The sequence below is a fragment of the Psammomys obesus genome, unplaced genomic scaffold, assembly GCF_907164565.1.
Source record: "Psammomys obesus unplaced genomic scaffold, mPsaObe1.curated_primary_1811, whole genome shotgun sequence".
NCBI lineage: Eukaryota > Metazoa > Chordata > Mammalia > Rodentia > Muridae > Psammomys > Psammomys obesus.
The window spans coordinates 35418349-35437820 of NW_026596051.1; the positions used below are offsets into that span (position 1 = coordinate 35418349).

A 19472-nucleotide genomic window follows, 5' to 3' on the forward strand; every position below is an offset into this window, starting at 1 on the left:
CTTTGGGCCCACTTCTAAGTACGAGGCATCAGTCTCCATCCCTGAAGTGTAGAGAGGCTGAGGAATGACCCAGGAGCCTCTGTGCGGAGCCTGTGTGGGCTGTCGTCACAGGGCATTTAGGATAAAATGCAGAATGCAGACTTGCCCATCAGGGAGGCAGCTTGGTGCTGAGGGCCGGCGACCTGCTAAGCACCCGCAGCTCCAGTCCACATCACTTTGTTCTGAGAGAAGGATCCGTTAGCCATTTGCTAGGGGATGGAAACAGGCTGGACAAGTTCTGGCACACACTCAGAAATGGCCGAGCAGGGTCCACAAGTTGCTACCCTGAGGCACATCCCCCCACCTGGCACAGAGATTGCTTTGGGGTCTCTCTCATCTCCTCCAGGATAAAATGTTATTCTTATAAATAACAGAAGCTATGGGGCTTGCTCGGGAGCCAGTTCTTGCTTCAGCAGCATTATTATTTCTAAGCAGCTCGAAAGCTCTCAAAGGCTCTCTCCTTGATTCCTTTCTGTCTTTCATCTTTTACCCTATTCCCCCTTAATCTTTCTCCTCGCTTTCATTTTTTTTTTTTTATTTTGCTCCTTTTTGTCCCCAAATCCAAAATGACAGACACCATTTTGCTTGTCTTGCTGATGCTAACTTAAGAATTTGCTTCTGGGGCCAAGCAGGGTAGCTCAGTGGGCGAAGGTGCTGGCTGCCAAGCCTAATGACTTAACTTCAAACCCTTTAGACTGACACAATAGAAAGAGAGAAACGGCTCATGCAAAATTCTGCTCTGCTGTCTCCGGGTCACACTCACACACACTCATAATTTATGAAAAGGACTTTGCACCCACTGTCATGCAATGACACCAGTGATCTGAAAACACGGGAATGTGCTCTGCCATGAGGCAAGTGACCTACCACTTTCCAGAGGACACTGTGGGATCCTATTGGCCCAGAGGCTCCAAAGGTAGTCCATGTTCCACTCCAGGCACACCTGATGATCTTTGAAAGGCCGTTCAAAAGGTGGGACCGTCTGCAGCAGGGTGTAATTCTTGGCCACAGCATGCAGCAAATTCTCCTCCCCCCGGACATTCACGCCTCCGCCACTGTGCCTGTGAGTAATCCAGGCTCGGAGAATCACGGTGGACACGGAGATGGGGTGTCTGATGAAGTAGTCGTCCCGGTACACCATAATGCTTGGAAACTTCACATGTACTATCTGTGTCCTGCTGGTGTGGAGGTGCTTCTCATTCCTCCATCTCTTTTTGTACACAGGAATGCTACTTCTGAACTCGGATGACACAACTGCCTCCAAACTGACAACGCAAGGCTGAGAGCATAAATACTCCACGGAGACTTCAGAGACATTGCGCACGCTCCCTTCCAAGGAGGTAAAATAAATAAAGTCTGTGTACATCGTGCTCTGCTCTGCTCTGGGCAGCACCGATGTTGTCAGGGAAGTGTGCCTGCCCAAAGATGGCACAAAATTCTGAAAAGGAGAGAAAAAGTAATACAGAATGTTTTAAAAGTCATCCTATTAACACAGGCGTGAATTGATGTTATTTTCTTGGCATTAAAAACTACAGATCTATGTAAGAGCAACGAATGTGTATAGTAAGAGACGTCAAAAGCACCACCATTATACTGAAGAAAAACCAACACACACATAAAGGAAGACTGGGTCACACCAAACTCTCTCTCCCTAGGCTCACTAACATCTGTTGATCAAAACGTGGCTTTCAAAGCTATGTGGCAATCATTCCTGAGCTAGCTTCCAAGAGATGAGGCTGCTCCCTGGCAAAAGTAATAGCGAAAGGAACCTGTCATCGAATGAAAGAGGTGAGCCAGCCTTAGACATGTACAAACTACTTCAAATGATGGTCAGATATTGCCAATCAAAGGGCTGGAGAAAAGTTGAAAGGGTATCACTAGGAAACATGAAGAGAAGGCCAGCCTGAGTACTTATCTCCTGCAAGTGTGGAGGTTGGACAAGGCTACAAGCCTGATGTCTCTGCTGTTATGCACAGGCAGGATCGGACCACAGCATGATGTAGCTGGTACCAAGAAAGATTCTAGCAGTGCGCCCACTTGTTTGTTTCTTTAAGTACCCAAGTCCTCTCACAGTGTGCATTTCTTCCGGAAATCTGAGGATCTTGGTTACAAAGTCCAGCCAATGTTGTGAGTGTGAGGTAATGAGTTATGACTACCTGAGCCCTTCTTGACTTGACTTTGTGATTCAGGTGTCCAGAGCAAACAAGGTCACTGTGACCACTTCACACCCATTTTGATAGCTATGATTTAGAAGAAAAGAGAAAAAAAGAAAGAACTAGAAGACAAGCATGTGGGGAAACTGGAATCCCTGTGCACTGCAGGTGGCATTGTAAAATGGCACAGCTTCTATGTAAAAACTAAAGCAACTTCTGATTTTAAATTAAAAATGTAAAAACCATGTGATCTGATCCCATGATTGCTCTTCCAAATATACCCGAAAAGGTTGAAAGCAAGAACTTGAGGAGGTAGTTACATGCTGATATTCATAGCCACACTATCTGCAATAGCTAAAAGCAGGTCAAGTATTCATCAGAGATGAGAAGGACGGTGGTCTATATGCACTACAGCGGAGTAGGAATCTGCTAGTCAATCAAATGGATCGATTGTAAAGACACACTAAGTGAAAAAAGCCAAGCACAAAACAGGAAGTACTGTTTGAGACACAGGAGAAGGTAGAGGAGTCAGGGACAACATAGAAGAGGGATTGCCAAGGTCTAGGGAAGGGCTTGAGTGGTTAATGTTAGAGTTTCATTGCAGGGTGATGAGAATGTGCTAGAGACAAGAGCGGTGGCAGCTGGGCACAATGTGACCTTATATAACACTACTGAACTCCTTGCTTCAAAACAGTAAGCTTTATAAATGAATGTTGTACCACAACTTTAAAGAAAATGTCATTTCATTTGCTGGCTGTGACTACTAATGTCTCTAATCCCCCTGCTCAGGAGGCAGAGACAGGAAGATTCTGCAGGTTCGAGACCAGCTTTGTTTACAAAACTAACTCCAGACCAGACAGGGGTACAGGGTGAGACCTCGTCTTAAAAGTGGGGAAGAGGGGTGGCAAGATTGCTCAGTGGGTAGAGGCACTTGCTGCCAAGCATGATGAGCAAAGTTAAATCCCAGAACCCACACACACGCGCGCGCGCACACACACACACACACACACACACACACACACACACACACACACCTGCATACACACAAACAAGACGAATAAATATAATTCTTAAAGTTTTAAAGCTACTTTAAAGAGAAGAGACTCCTTTTTCCTTTCTGGTTTAGAGCTATGGAGAAGCAAAGGTAGATAAGAACTGAAGTCTTGTGTCAGAGAAACACTCCTGTCAATGGTTCAAACAAACAAATAAATAAATAAATACAAGCAAACGTATCCGATGTGCCAATCAAACAGGAAATAAGCCCAATTCAGATCAGCAGCAGAAACACAACTGACTTGGGGTCTAGATCACACTTATGGGAGAAATGAGATGCCATTTGGGCTTTGAGAAAAAGTTCTCCAGGAGACAAAGCCAAAGACAGGCTGAAAGTGGCCTTAACAGCACAATAGGGTCAAGAAGCAAAGGAACTGACTATTCAGGAGAAGGCAGCTTGGCTTGGCCAGAGACAAGAGCAATGGCAGAGATGCAGGCAGGCATGGGAATCTGAGATGATAAAGAGAGAAAGCATTTGGCTGTTTGGCTCGGGGGGAACAGTGAGTGCCAGCCCAGGGCAGGGGCACTTTCCTCCGTAAGCAGACTTCTGTAGGAGGAGTGGTGCTTTCCTTTGGACTCAATGCACAAGGGTTATGGTAACTGTCCAGCTGAAATGTGAGCTAATCATAACTCAGTGATGAGTAAGGCCCCACTCTTGGGAACAGAAAAGCAAAGCAACATAGATGGCATTTCTAACCCATTAGACTCTCAAGGTCGAGGCGAGATTTCAGCGTCCACTGGCTGCAGTGGGGGCAGGCACACCTACTCCTGTGTTCCCAGTGACGGTCATTTCTACAAGGCAATCAGGCAACACCCACCAGAAGTGTAAGCGCAGTCACCGCCAGCCCAGCGCTCCCGCTTGTAGAATTCGTCCTACAAATACACCTGATCTGTGGGAAAGGGTGTAAATACAGGCTTTTCAGGTCATTGTCGTCACAGCGCAAGACAAAACGTCTGCAGCTTAAGTAAAAGAAGCACTTCCAGTCCTGGAGTACTCTACAGCCATGAAAAGACTCACCATCTTCATATTCGGGTGATGGGACAATCTCCAAAGGCTATTTGGGGTTTGGAACTTTTGTTCCTCCTGCTGTCATTTTTTGAGTGGGTTCATAAATATCATCCTGGGTTACAAAGCACACACACATACATGATGTAAAAAACAATCACTTGAAAACACATAGCAACGGTCGTTCCCATGGAAAGTGGAAGGATGTGTGGCTATGCCATTACATTTTTGCATTCTAGATCAGGGAGGAGAGAAATCATCTTAGCGGGAAAAAGCATCAGTTTCCGCAAATGGCAGAAAGGGAATGAAAGTTCTGGCCATTCCTTTACACGAATCTTGGGAAACCTGGGGGGAGATGTCTGTGAGGAATGAGGACAGTTTAAACATTCCACCCCTCTAGGAGAGGATTAATTGTTTTCTGCTCTAATGTATATGGCTAAATTACAGGGAGAAAGCACACATAAAAACCATCTTAGAGTTGAAAGTGGAGCAGGAGCCATCGACAATGGCTGGCCCCTCCTTCACTTCGAAGATGAGGAAACAGTAAGCAAATCTCTGCATCTCTCACATCCCCCATTGGTGGGCTAGCAGAGCTAAAGCAGGAGCTGGGCTCTTCTTCCTTCACCTTCACATACCCACCGACATAATGCCCACCCCAAAGCACTTCATGGCAAGACAGCCTGGGAACTCTGGGCTGCAGCCTCCTTTTGCACAAATAGATGAGCCCGGTGTTGGCTCGTAGGAAGAATGCATTCATTCAGTACTCAAACAGAATTTCCCAAAAGTCGGCAGTCCCTGGTGCCTCTGGACCTGGGCCAGAGCAGCAGGCAGGAGGCATCTTATGCTTGAGTGATACCCCAGATGTTTTCCCATGGAAATCCATGCAAGGAACCTTTAGCTTCCGGAGGCCAGACAAGGCTCGGAGTCCTCGGCCTGCTTTGGTACAGTGTGCGCCACAACGTGTTCTCTTTCGAAAACTGACTCCAGATCACATTCTGTCCATGCCTCTCTGAAAAGCTCACCCAGGCCCAATTTTCCTGCTTTTATTTATTTGTTTGTTTATTATTTATTTATTTATTTATTTATTTTCTAGCCCATTTTCAATGCTGAAAGGAGAGAATTCCCTTTTAAGCAGAAATGCAAGAGAAAAGCCATTTTGTTCCCCTGCAAAGTGTGGTTCCTAATAACCCTGTTCATTATTTTACATCTGATTGCTTGAAAATGCGCCCGTCACACTTTTCTGCGTTAATAAGGGCAGCATGCCACGGCCTGCGTGGAGGTCAGGCTGTGGCTGAGGGAGGTGGAGTCACACCTTTCGCTGTACCTCTCCAGGGCTTTCCTTCCAAATTCTGTTTCCAAGAAAACGTCTGGGTGCTCGTACGGAGATTATTGTATTTTCATCTGCTGCTAGGCCTCGAGTCAGCAAAAGGAAAGGATGCAGATTCAAGACATATGTTCTCCAGCCTGATAGTCAGCGGCAGAGCAGCCACTGTGGCACACTGGAAGTATAAAATTACCCTGAATTTCAAAGCCTTGCTGTTTAACAAAAGGCTACGAAGTGTCTGATTAATGATTTCACATTGATTGCATGTCAAAATGACAATATGTGGATACATCAAATTAAACAAAATGTATTAAAATGAGTCATATCTCTTCTTGTTTGTTTTTTAAATGTGGCGGCCACTGAATAGAAAATAATAGCTGCGGCTTGAACTGTCTATGGGTGGTGCTATTCTAGATCTAAGGTCATCTGACCTTTTCTATTTAAAAAGGGGGGAGGGGGAGGAAGCAAATGGTAAAAACCAATCATCCCTTGGTCTCTGAGAGGCATTGGTTCCCAGACTCCAAATAATACCAGTGTCTGTGGGTGCTCATGTGCCTTATACAGCCCAGGGTAACTGTGTAGAGCAGACCCTTCTGTGTGTACGAGGGCACATGTATGCAAGGTGTGTGTCCGTGCATGTGGATGTGATAGCCAGAGGACAGCCTCCAGCTTAGTTTTGCTCGGTTGATTGGCTTTTGTTGTTGTTTGCTTCTTGGTTTGTTTGTTTTGTTTAGGGGAGGGGTGTTGTTATTGTTTTGAGACAGGGTCTTTCCCTGGCTTGGAACTTGACAAATAAGCTCAGCTAACTGGCCAGCCAGCCCCAGGGATCCTCCTGTCTCCAGCCTCCCCAGGAGTGGGCATAAAAACACTCACCATCACACTCATCACCCTAGCTAGCCTCTGACCAGGTTGGTCTGGAACTCATGCAGATATGCCTAGCTCTGCCTCCTGACTGCTGGGGTTAAAGATGTGCGCCACCATGACTGGCCGATGCTCAACATTTTTTTCTCTTTACATGCATTCAGGCGATCAAAATCAGCTCCTGTATTTACGAGGCAAACATTTTACTGGCCAAGCCATCTTCCCTACCCTCTCCTGTATATTGTAAATGATCTCTAGGTAACTTATGTCTAAGCCATGCAAATGCTTTGTGCTTAGTTGTTATATTATACTGTTTCAGAAATAATAACGGGGAAACACCTGTACATGTTCAGTACAGATGCAACTGTCTGTCCAACATTTTTTATCCTTGAACTCCAGGGGATATAAAGACTGACACACCTTGGGTATCTCTGGCATGTGTATGCATTGTGGTAGGAAAGCAGCCAACAGGGTGACATATAACTGAAGGAAGTTGTTGTCCCATACAACTTTTAGCTACAAATAGGCACATTGGCTGGGCTGGCTCGTAGTTTGCCAGCTACTGTTCTGCAACATTACGCTTTTCTTCTAGGTAGAGTTCTGAAGCACAGAGTGATAGGAGCTAAGCCCTGTATGAAGGGGGCATGGGAGACGGGATGAAAGACTCAGGCACAATGCTTTGATGAGGTTTACTGTGCATTTTTCTAGACTCCCAGGTGGTGGGTGTTGGCATCCTGCTATTTCGTCCTTCAGTAAAGATTCAAGCTGGATGATAACCTGATGCTAGGCTGGGCAGTGAAGTCACTTATTTGAGAAGCCAGAGATGTTCTATGTAAGGGGAACTTCAAAAGAGTGCAGCTTCTGTGATATAATGAGGAGAGGCTGGCCCCAGAGAGTGTCCTAGAATCACCCACATGTCCTATGCAGAGCACTGGCCTACGTTCTCTGAGCCGCACTTACCCCAGTCTTTGGGACATCTAGAGGGGGAAGGGGCACCGCTGGCCCCTGCCTATCACACAGAGGCAACAGGATAAGCTGGCCTCTCCCAGGCTGGAGCAGACCCAGAGGGCAGCTGCTACACCAGGGGCTGTGGCTACCTCTGCTATGTACAAAACCAACACCGATTAGTGACACATCACACTCTAAATATTGATTAAGCCAAAGCTGATTTCCTGGCTCAAGCCATGTGCATGGTTGTCAGCTGTTTCCTGCCAGGAAAATAAGGCAATTAACTTGAAGACCTCCAGCTTCAGGCATGACACGTGTCCAAGCTTCATAGGTATTTCTTGTGCCAGATTGCATTAACATAAACTAAAAGACCTGTCCACACTTTCCCTGGTCTAGAAACTCCTAAGCCAGAGTCCATATCCTTGTCACATCTCCAGATTCTAAAAGAACCCTTGGCATACAGCGGGAATTAGTATGTTCCTTGGAAGAGAAAAATGAAGCAGTGGGTAAGACACCTGTTAGATGTTTGGGTGGTCAGACTCCTGCTGCTGCCTCCCGGCCCCGACGGGACCTAAAACATCTGCTCCAAACCTGAGAGTCTGCTGTCCTTCCTTACTGTCCCAGCTTCTCCCACAATGGGTGACCCCCAGCCTACTCCTCACCGAGCCTCCTTGGCTCCCTCTGCAGTGCTCTTACCATCAGCATTGCCAGCCCAAGGAACAAAACCTTAGCCAAGACCTGAGAAATCCCAGAAGGTGACGCCAATTCAATCAGTTGCGGTGGACTTTTCCCAACTTCCCCCTTACCTCCTGACCTTTCAGACAACTGTCCTGTGTCCTATAACTTTTTCATGCCTCCAGGAAAAATAAAATAAAATCTATTAAAAAAAAATCCATCCTCCCTGCCCCCACTGGGTTCTGACTTGTATTCTTGTATTCTAGCCTTGTGAGATAATGTCATAAAAAAAAACCCCACAGCTCAAACGCACTGTAGCTGTAAGCAAGGCATTCAGGGTGGGAAGGGGGACTTCTGGCCCCTTCAGATCATGCTGTTTAAGCGACCATATCATCGTTCCACTCCAGAAGCTAAAGAATTGCTCTGCGCACTCGGGGCTGGGAAAAAGACTCCAGAGCCCTTAGATAACTCCAAGAGAAGGGAGCCCCAGTTAAAGTCAAATTTGAGAATGCCATGCACAGTCACAAAACGTAAAACCCTTTTGCCTTTGTAATTGTGTGTTGTAGTATTTTTGGAAAGCGAGATAGATTAGTTAATGTGTGTTTGTGATAGAAGAACCACAATTATAAACCTGAACTCATTGATTCAGCCTGGGCATCAAGGACAGATGAGCCTGTATACTTCCGGGCAAAAAACCCAAACTATCCACATAGCCTAAACTTCTTTTAGGATGAGTGCATTTGATTCCTTTAAACAAATCAATAAGGAGTAAGTCTGTTCAAATAGCCCTGGTGCACAGAGCTGGGAAACTGGCTTTCTTCTCTACATGGTCCACTAGATATTGAAGAAATGAACAGGGATTGGAAAATCTAAGATCATTCACTCTCGCCACAGGAAGCTCATTTACACTTCCCAGGGTGTGGGAGCAGGTCAGATACGCAAACAACAATCGCATCTGTTTTTCTCATTCCTGCCTGCTTACTCCATCCATCGCCTAAGAAGACCCCGGCTCCAGAATACTCTCTCCCCCGACAGGCTGGATCAAGCTTTCCATGGATCAAAAAGTAATTGTATTGGCTTAAAAGTCCTACTCTGTCCAATTTCTGCTGACTAAATAAGTGAAACTTCCTTGTTGTCCACAAAGCATGCAATTATGCAGAATGGGCAATGATGTCAACAAGGCCTTGACCATCAAGATATGTCTGGGGAGACATTTCCCATCAAGCACTGCCCTTCCCAGACAGAGCCAGCCAGCAATGCACCATCCCAACAATAATCAATATTTCTTCTTGTGTAAGAGACCCTCAATACTATTCAGCATGCTCTTTCATTCTAACTCAAACCCTATAAGGGCAAGAGAGGTTGGTTTGGTTTTATTTCCGAGGGCCTACTATGTGCTGGCTACTGTGACAGTACAATCTTTTTTTTTTTTTTCCATTTTCTCACTCACTTTCTAGCCTTGTGTCTCTTTTCTTCCAAAAACACCCACAAATGATACTCTCAGCTCGTTTTCTGGTCTCCACTCTTCGGCTTAAGGGGAGGAGACCTGAAAACATCAGCATCTCATCTTAGAAGCAGGAAGAACCAAGACTTCCTCTGGTCAATCTGCTTCACATCTTGAGGGGAAGAGATAGTATGTCAAATGGAGACACATGGGCATGAGTAAAGCCATTACTCCAGCCTGAGTAAGCCATTCTCCGGGTAAGACAGGAGGCGAGGAGAAGCAGGGCAGAAGCTCCTCAGCAATTCCTCAACCTCTTCCCTCAGTCCCTCCCTCTGGGGGACAGGACAAACCAATAGACAGAGTAACCAGATTCAGTCTGGGCCATTTATAGTCGGCCCCCCAGCTATCCATCATCTCAGAGAATTGCTTGGGTCTTTTATTTCTTCTCTACCACATTTCCTATGGTTCCTGCACTCTTGGCAGGCAGGGAAAGCAGGAGGCAAAAGGCAGGGGCCATAACATGGGGGAGTCCAGAGCGATGGTCAGGATGGGGATATCACTGGCAAATAGAAATCTGGAGATGACCCCTGAATTTCAAATATCCATGATCACGGTTCCACAAGCTGAGTAACTGAGGGCCCTTAACATTTTTTTTATTATTATTTTTTACATCCTGTGTTGCTCAATGTGAAAGGATAATGACTATTCCCAGGTGGATAATGGATGGGCTGTATGCACTTACAAGGGTTCCGGCACCAGACTCTGTAACAGCTGCCGTCGGCTAATGATCTCTACATATATCTAACCTGCTAATGTCCACTTAGTTCTTTGTGCCTACTTGTCTAACAAGCTCAAATGTCCACTCTGAATACTTCAGCTGTACAGCTAACGTCAGTATTGCCTACAGTGAGATTTATTTTCTCACTTAAGGAAAAAAGTTATTCATTCGAGACTAGAGTTCAGGTGGACAGAACTGCCTTCTAGATGCTCCAATGTCAAGGGCAGGACTAAGACAGGACTGTTCTAACAAGGCAAGGAGAGAAAGGGAGGCATCAATGGTTTAAGAACACAGCAAGAAGGTCTATGGGGCAGGGTGAGCCCTGTGAGAGGAGACTCAGCAGCAGTGACTTCAGCAGAAGCAATCCAACCTTTTGCTTTGGATGCCCTCACTCTCCCTGGAGGCTCTCTGCATCTTGACCTTTGGTGACCTCAGGATTTTCTGGCAGCCACTGAAACCAGGAATCATCTTTTTAGCAATCTGCCTGGCATGGCTTTGTGACTTATCTTTCAGGCCTCATCACAATTATTCATGCTCTGGCAGGATCCTAGCTACAGTCACAGTAGTCCTGTGGGCTGATGCTGAAGGTTACTTTGTCCCAGACAATGAAGAAGGGAGTGCTTTTCCTCAGAACCCTGGCTCCGGGGGACAGGCTCCCCAGAAGGGTTTGTTCAGAAAGCTCCTTGCCTTTCAGCTTTGTGAGCAAGCTGACACAAAGTAGGAATGAACCCCAAGTCATCAGTGAGTTGGTATTGTAATGTACCATCACCATCTGCTCGGGACAGGATGGCACAAGCTCAAATGCTTCACCTGAGTGTTTACCTCACCCCTCCCAATGACAGCTAGTTTCTGGGCTTTTCTTTTTTCTTCTTCTTTAACATCCTGCTTCTATTCTGTGGCCTATCCTTCCTGCTTTGTATATTTTAGGTTACTTTAGACATGACCTCACATCCTGGACAGTTGTGCAGTAGCTGCTAATTTCTGGAGCTCTGCTAATGGACTATACATTTAATTCAAGAGAAGAATGGACCATAAGAAGCAAAATCCAGAAGACAATGAGCTAGCTTAGGTCAAAGTGTGGGCTCTGGAGAGGACAGCTCTCCCATAAGGGTGGAGATCATAACAGCTACTGTCTCACAAAGGGTATTACTAAGATTAATACCGGACAGCAACCACTCATGACTTAGCACAATGGAAGCTGTTCTTATGGCTTCCAAATGCTGGAATGGCTTTCACCACCAGCTCCTGCCTAGATATTCCACTCCACCTGCTTCAATCTCCTTCCCAGCCAGTCATCTCCTCCTTAATCAAGAAGAACCCAGACAGTAATGTATCTTCATTGTTCTATGTGTGTGTGTGAGAGAGAGAGAGAGAGAGGGAGGGAGGGAGAGTGTGTGTGTGTGTTTTACATTTTCCCCTGTTCACACCCCAAGCTTCTCTAAGATCTAGAAGCTCCACCTTTCACACATGCCTCAGGTAGAGCATAACAGGAGGGCACAATCACCAGGCTGGACACTCAGAACAGAACATGGAGGCCGCCCCTGGGATCCAGCCTCAACTTACTTAGGTGGGCAAGCCCCTCTCAGTCAGCAAAGCATGGCTCCCTTGCCCGTTCAAGTCTCTGATAACAAGATAGCAGAAGCCACCAGAAGGAAGCACTTAGTCACCGACTGTGTGCCCTCCATCCCATCCTCATCATGCCCACCCCTTCCCCAACTACCAAGACGTTTGTCTGTGTTGTTCGCTCCACATTGTGGGTCTGCCTTGTCACCTCCCTCAGTTGCTCCTGCTGACCCTGCTATCATTTCCCCTCTTGGATCTCCTCCAACCCCCCTTGGTGAGCACAGAACTTCTGTACTTGGCCCATCTTCTGTCTCTGTCACTTTAGCTTTTAGGTTTTAAACTTGCTACTCTGATTTCATGTGCTGTCAAGAACACCCCCCCCCAAACACACACACACACACACCCTTGGGCCTTGAGTCTCATGTGGAACTTTCCAGATCATCTGAGTGGAAATATTTCATGGAATGCTCAACCACATAAATTCTATTTCTGTACCAACCAGCAGTGCCCTGTATGTAGGATCATCTGTTTAAGCAAAGGCCCTGTCATTTGTCATGGCAGTTTTATTTATGAGTCTGTGTACTGTAACCCTGTGGCATAAATATTAAATAACAACATCCCTTGGGAAAAAAAAATCATTCCCATTACCTGACAACTTCTTATGGAAATGTATAGTAAACCCAACCACAAAAAATGGTGTTGGTTAATTCTAAAATACACACACGTATAAGTAAGAATTGTTCAACAGGTAGAGAGAGGGGCACAGTTACAATTTGCATTTTTACTCGGTCTTCCTTAAAGAAATGAAGCGGCCAAGAAGCAAAGTGTGTTTAAAACAGCAGCAAACTTGGGTTAGGCGACAACTTTCTTCAAACCCAAATCCCAGTTCCCATCAGTGTCTTCTCAGCAGCTGAGCTTTTCAGAAAACTAGACTCCACCACTGGCAGCACCACCTGAATGGGGTTCCAGACAGTGACACTGCTCGTCTTTTAAACATTCTGTGAATTTCCTATTACATCAGTTTCATGATTCAGCATTTTTCTTTTCATTTATTTACAGTAATCTACGGCGAGATAACCCAAGCTTTCCGCAGAATCCTGGAACATAAGGTAGGTTAGGAGCAAGGGTGGAGTCTTCTGTAAATTTGCTATTGCTCAGAACTCAGGAACAAACCGGAGAGAGCAATTCATTCAAAAACTGGGAAATGCCTCCTCACCTTACTCTGAGGGTCTCAATTACTCTGGTGTTTAAAATAGGTTACTGCCATCTAGTTCGTAAGTCTAACAGAAGGCAAGAAGTGTGCAAATTGCAAACTGACGTGCATAAGCCAAACGTAGCTCTGAAATGACAACGTTCAAGACGCAGCTAAAGTCACCACTCTGTCGGTAAGCATGGTACAAAGAAGTAGATTTCGTTCTGGCATCCGCAACTTGGCTGGAGTGACCAAGGAGTTGAAGAGCCTCCGCAAATGCGAGGTGCAGTGGCACAGGAGGTCCTGGCCAGGAGGACCCGGGGCAAACTCAAAGGACGGTCGGGGCGGGTGGCAGGGGAAAAGGAGAAGTTGGGCACAAGAAGGAAAGGCGCTTCAAGAGGGTGGATGAAAAGCCCAGGACGGGTGGGGACGGGGTGGGGAGCCACGCTCCAAGGGACGGGAGGCGAACGCAGGGTAGGGAGGGTCCGGTGGCTGGGGACAAGAAGGGTAGTCTAGGGGCACCTGGTCTCCAGAGAGGCAATGAGAAAGAGGAATGGACTCCAGCAAGAGTAGCCGGCAAGTCCGGTCCACGCAGCCGGGTACTCATCCCAGGGGCTGTGAGCGCCCGGGGCGCGGTGGAAAGGAAGAGAGAAAACTCACGGCGACGTTCCCACCTCCTGCGGCTGGGGTCCCAGGCCACCCCATCCCGTCCCCAGGGCCCGCGCAAAGGAAGGACCAGAGTAGGGTCCAGTGCTCACCAGGTAGCAGAGAAGGAGCAGCGCGCTGGCAGGGCGGCCGCCGAGGCCCGGGGGGACACTGCCGCTCCAGGGGACCATGGCTGCGGCCCGGGGACCGAAAGCGGGCGGCGGGGGCTGCTGCTGCTGTCGCCGCCGCGGCCACCAAAGCCCCGCGCCGCGCCACTGCATGGCAGGGCCGCCCGGATCCCGGCCGGAACAGGTCACCTGGTGCAGGGACCGGCCCCCGCCCGAGGCGCCACCTTCCCGCCCGCCCCCGGCCGGCGGCCCGCCGCGCGCCGGGCCACCTGCCGCTGCCACCGGACCCGCCGCCGCCGCCGCTGCTCCCGCCGTCGCCCCCGCAGCCCCAGCCGAGCGCCGGCTCCTCCCCGCTCGCAGTCCCGTCCCCTCCCTCCCTCGGCCTCCCTGCCCAGCCCGCCTCCTTGGTCGCTCCCTCCCAGCCCCCGGCGTCCACCCCTCTGGGCCGTGGGCGCCCACGCAGGTGGGGACCGCGTGGTCCCGCCCCCCGGCCGCTGTTCGCCGCCGGGTCCGCGGGGCTCTCGGCCGCCCCCATCCCTTTCTCTTGCTTCTTCCTCCGCCCCTTCCGCGCCCTTGCAGCCCGCGATACCCCACCGCCACCTCACCCCTTCTGCTCCCCACTTTCTCCCTTTCCTCCACGTCCTTTCTCCCTAACTCCCTCCCTTCTCCGCCTCTCCCTCCCGCATCTCCCGCTTGTGCCCACCCTGCTGCTTGCCGCTCGTTTCCACTTCGCGCCCGGGCACTAGGCAGTGGGGTTTGTTTGGTGGCTTGGGGGCGGGGGACGTGGGGGTTGTGGCAGGGGCGCCATTCTCGCAGGGCGGGGGCAGAGGGTGCTTTCTTGGAGTTGCGCCACGTGGCCGTTTGGCTTCTACTCCTTAGGGATGGATTTTGACCCCTGCCAACCTCCACCTGTACACCTGCAGGGCTTGGGGCCGCTTTCCTGCTCGCATGTTTAGAGCCCAGGCTGTGCCCCACCCTGCAGCCTGATTGGCGACACGTTCTGGATGTTTCCCCGGGGTTTTGTGCGGTGCCGCCGCCGCTGCCGCCGCGCTCTTTGTTTTAATTGTCCGGAGTATTGGCGCCCAGAGCGGGTTTGTATTTGATTTGCATCCCTGAGCTCTGGCTTCCACTTGGACAGAGAAGAAAACGAATTAATTAGGCCAGTACAATCCTACCCAAGCCCCAAATGAAAGGGGGTGAGGCCCTTGAAGTGCGCAAACAGTTTTGTTTTGGTTTGGTTCTTTTTTTTCTCTCGAAAATCAGGACACATCCTAGGCTTTTGGAGAGGAAGGGTGGAAAGGGCTGCTAGTAGACCTGAGTTCTGTAGCCAGTCGCAGATGAGATGAGCCTCCAAGACAGGGCAAGCAGCTCAGGGCGTGCCCTGTAGTTCCGGGAAGGGCTTGGCTGTCTCTGCCTCGGAGAAAACTGCTTGGGGGCCTAGGGTTAGTGCTGTGATATAGTTACCCACCTTGGAAAGTTCCGCCCCTTTGGCACTGGTGTGGATTTATGCGGATAGGAACTATTAATTGATTGGAAGCTACAGAACACAATCCTTTCCCTGAGAAGTTGTCACTACTGTGGGCCGAGTCATGCCAGTCTTGTGATGTGGTGCGGGCAGGCTTGAGGATAAGCCCATCGTAGGTTATCCCAGATTCGGCACAGTGGGCATATCAGCAGAGAGCTGGGTTGCCCTTGTTCATTTTTTTGTTTCTTAGGTTGCCTGTGAGTTGTGGGCCTGTGATACCCCAGTCAGAGCTAGAAGGCTCTCAGACCTTAGCTTAGGGCATCCGGAGAGCAAAAGCAGAGAGATGGTGGAGTACCCCTGGGTAGCGCTGAGGTGGAACTCAGTGGGTCCTGGGTGGTGTTGAGAAGCCTCTTTGTGAGTGACTTTCCAGGTGGGTGATAGTATCTAATCAGGGAGGTCTCACTGTCCAAATCATGCGATTACAGGAAGGATGCTGCCTGCCTAGCCAGCTGCAAATACAATGAGGCACTTGGGAAGTTGGACAGATGTTGACAGGATTCCTGTCCCACTTCCACAGAGACAAAGCACTTAAAATTCTCCTCTGTGATGCAGGAAACTATTTATTCCATTTAGTGTCCAAGGGAACAAAAGATGGGGTGGCTTTGTCCCAGATCCCATCTGTATTTTTTCCATCAAAAGAAAAATACTCCACAGATTTTTTTTCTGTTTTTTTTTTTTTTTCTTCTTTTTATTTTTTTGAGACAGGGTCATGATTCTATGTACCCAAACTGGCTGGATACATAAAATCTTCCAGCCTCGGCTTCCTGAGTGCTGGGATTGCATGCAAGAACCACCACATTAGCCTGTTAATATATGTGTGGAAAAATGTTGGCTTGTTTAAGAGAACTGGGGTCAGAGGCAAGAGAGAATTTGTGGATGTCCACCTGTCTTTCTGGACCTTCCTTCAGAGTTTCTGTCCTTTCTTGTGGGCCCGGCCTCCTTCTACCCTCAGGGAACTGAATAGTCTCCCCTGTGGCTTGCAGTCAGAGACAGTTTTCAAAGCTTTGTCAGCTTTCAGCAGCTGCATTTTCCCAAGTGAGTCCATTCAGAGGTGTCTCACTGAAGCTGGGCCAAACGGAATGTAGCACTCTGTATCCAGCTGTGTATTTGCTGGTCTTCTGTAGAGTGGGTACTATCCCACTCTTCAGGAGTTCAGAGGTGGGCAGGACCATCCATTTTCATCTGGAGCAACGGACATGCCTCAGAAAACTGACCTAAACAGTTTGGCCCTCTAAAATGATCACTGAATGACTTTGTTGCCCAGGGAATGAGAATGGGTTTGCCTGGTGGCTCCTGTGTTGGAAAGGGGCAGAGAAAGGTCAGGAATTCTTCTCAGGGTAGCCTTTTGGTCTAGAAGACACAATCGCTTATTACCCTTGCTGTAGTAGATAATTTGAAGGGTGTGGCTTCAAGGAGAAAGCCTCTTATTTAGAAACAAATATGTTTTCCCAGTTGCCTAGTGGAAAGACTTGAAACTCCATACTTACAATTCATTGGTTTGAATTAAGGGTTTATACATCACTAAAATCCAAAGGCCCCCAGGAGGAGGCTGCTTAAATCTGGCCTCCCTTGTGCCTACCTTAGTGTAAGACGTTTATCATCTCCCCGTTAAGGAGACAGGGAGAGAAGAGTAAATCCATACACGACTCCAACAGAGACCAAAGGAGCCAAGGGGGTTCAGGTGATCCAGTGGGAGAAGCCAAGGATCTAGAGCCATGGGGAATAAGAGCCCCGGTTTGAATAGCCCCACTCATCTCTGGGATCTGCAAGGACCATCCCTCAACCCACTGTTTTCAAACTCTGAGATGGTTTTAGATCAGCAAAATCTTAGGGAGTGTAACTGGCCAGTTAGAAATTTGATGAGTAAAAATATTTGGGAAAAAAAAATCTAAAACATATTGTATTCTGTCAACATAATTTTACCCAAAGGACAAGCCTCCCCCCCCTTTTTTAAGTCAAAGAATTAGGGAGGTACAGAAGAATTGGCAGTGCGTGCCAGGCTAGCACTTGAGGACCTGAGGCAAGAGGATCAAGCCCACACGGCCAGTCTACAATCCATCCTAGATACTGGCTCAACAGCTTAGCAGGTACTTGCCGCCAAAACTGATGGCCTGAGTGCAATCCCCAGGACCTATGTGGCAGAAGAAGAGAACTAACTCCCACATGTCCTCTGATCTGTACACACAAACTATGGTGCATGCCTTCCCTAACAAATACACAAATGTAGTAAAAATTATGTTGTAATTAGGGAGAATCCAACATTGTAATAACAGATCATTTCAGTTCATGATAGACCGTCAGGGCTGGAGAGATGGCTTAGTGCATGAACACTTGCTGTGAAATCATGAGGACCTGAGTCTGGAACCCCAGCACCCACAGGAAAGCCATACATGGTCCTGCCTGTGACCCCAGCATTGGGGAACCGAGACAGGGGCATCCTTGGAGCATCTAGGGCATCCAGCCAGCCAGTTCAATGAAAACGGGGAGATCCATGTTTCATTGGTAGACTGACCATGTCTCAAGAAGAAATAAGATGGAGAAGCAACAAAAGATGTCCTGTGTGGACCTCTTCCCCCCACATCTGTACACATTCACAACACACAATACACACCATAGATAGATGATGACAGACAGACAGATAGACAGATATATATATATTCCTTTAAACAAAATGTTATTTTCTTGTGAAGAACTCACAACTTGTCTTTGTCCCCTTTCTGCTGAGGGCAGTAGAAACTCACCTTTGACCTAGTATGGTCCATATGGACACTTGGAAACCATGTCCCAGGCAAAAGGCATACCCAGCATAAAGAGATCTATTCCCACAGAGGCACATGACTCCTGGGCTTTAAGAGGTGGAAAGAGATTCTGTGGACTGTGGAATATCCCTTTCCCTGATTTCCTCCCAAAGAAATCTCCAGGGCCCAGGGAAAGGCCACCGACTCTAGGAAGCCTTTTGCCTTAACTAGGGTTACTATTGCTGGGATGCAACACTATGACCAAAGTAACTTAGGGAGGAAATGGTTTATTGCTTACACTTCCACAGCGCTGTTCCTTATCAAAGGAAGTCAGGACAGGAACTCAAGCAGGCAGGAACCCGGAGGCAGGAAGCTGATGCAGAGGCCATGGGGGAGTGCTGCTTACTGGCTTGCTCTTCATGGCTTGCTCAGCCTGCTTTCTTATAGACCCCAGAACCACCAGCCCAGGGGTGGCCCCACCCCAGATGGATGGTGCCCTCCCACATCAAACCCTATGAAAATGCCCTACAAGCCTACCTACAGCCTGATCTTGGGGAAGCATTTTCTTAGTTGAGGCTCCCTCCTCTCCAATGACTCTAGCTTGTGTCAATTTGACACAAAACTAGCCAGCACACCTTCTCTCCTGCTCTGCGTTCAAAACACAGTTACCGGCCACTTCTGCCTTACACTGTGCTTGATCGGTAGCTTATTCTCCTCAAAACAGAAGGTCTTGGAGACAGAAGGTCAGGACACAGCAGGGCATGTGTCCTGAGCACTGTTGCATGCCTAGGACACTCCTCTTGCACAGACAACTCACTGAAATCCTTCTCATGCTTGTTGGCTTTCCTTCCGTTCACCTTCCTTCCCTGCTTCTTTTCTTCTCACACCCATGTTATCTCCCAGTCTGTTTCCACATGCAGGCTCCCTTCTCCTTTCTGTAGTTTCAGTTATTCAAAGGATGGTGAATGAACCTCAACATTCGCCTTTCTCATCAAAATAGAAGAGAAGAAAGCAAAAACAGAAGTTTGCCATCAGCCAGGCTCCCATCCCAAGAGGGAAACCATGGCCTTTCCTCTCTGCCATAGATGACCTCTGAGGTCTAGCTATATCCCACAGACCTCTTTTCATGTCAAGTATTTCCATTCTCTGGTGCTTTCTAGAGTGTCTCACCCACACTTTTTGTTTCAGAACCCCACTTCTCGCCACCCCACTCTTGCTCCTTCTTTAGCCCACCTCACCAGATCCCACCCTTACTTCCTTATCCTCGGCACCATCTTCTAAACCTTGTGCTAGGACCATCCAGTACTTCCCGAGACCACAGAGCCTGGCTCTGAGAAGAGCAGTGAGGCAGAACTAGAGCGCTGGTGTCGCTGGTGTTTCGGAGTGGGTGGGTGGGGGAA

General features: G+C 48.3%; 1 protein-coding gene across 1 annotated transcript in view; it reads right to left on the bottom strand.

Annotated features, from left to right (window-relative positions):
- Sel1l3 (SEL1L family member 3) overlaps positions 1 to 14018 on the bottom strand; it is a 109479-nt gene extending 95461 nt beyond the window's left edge. The window contains exons 1-2 of the mRNA XM_055623830.1: positions 13795 to 14018; positions 907 to 1477 (exon numbers count right to left, since the gene is read on the bottom strand). Of these exons, the coding sequence (XP_055479805.1) occupies positions 907 to 1477; positions 13795 to 13962 (739 nt within the window). The 5' untranslated portion in view covers positions 13963 to 14018. The remainder of the gene's footprint in view (positions 1 to 906; positions 1478 to 13794) is intronic.
- Between the last annotated feature and the right edge of the window lie 5454 nt (positions 14019 to 19472).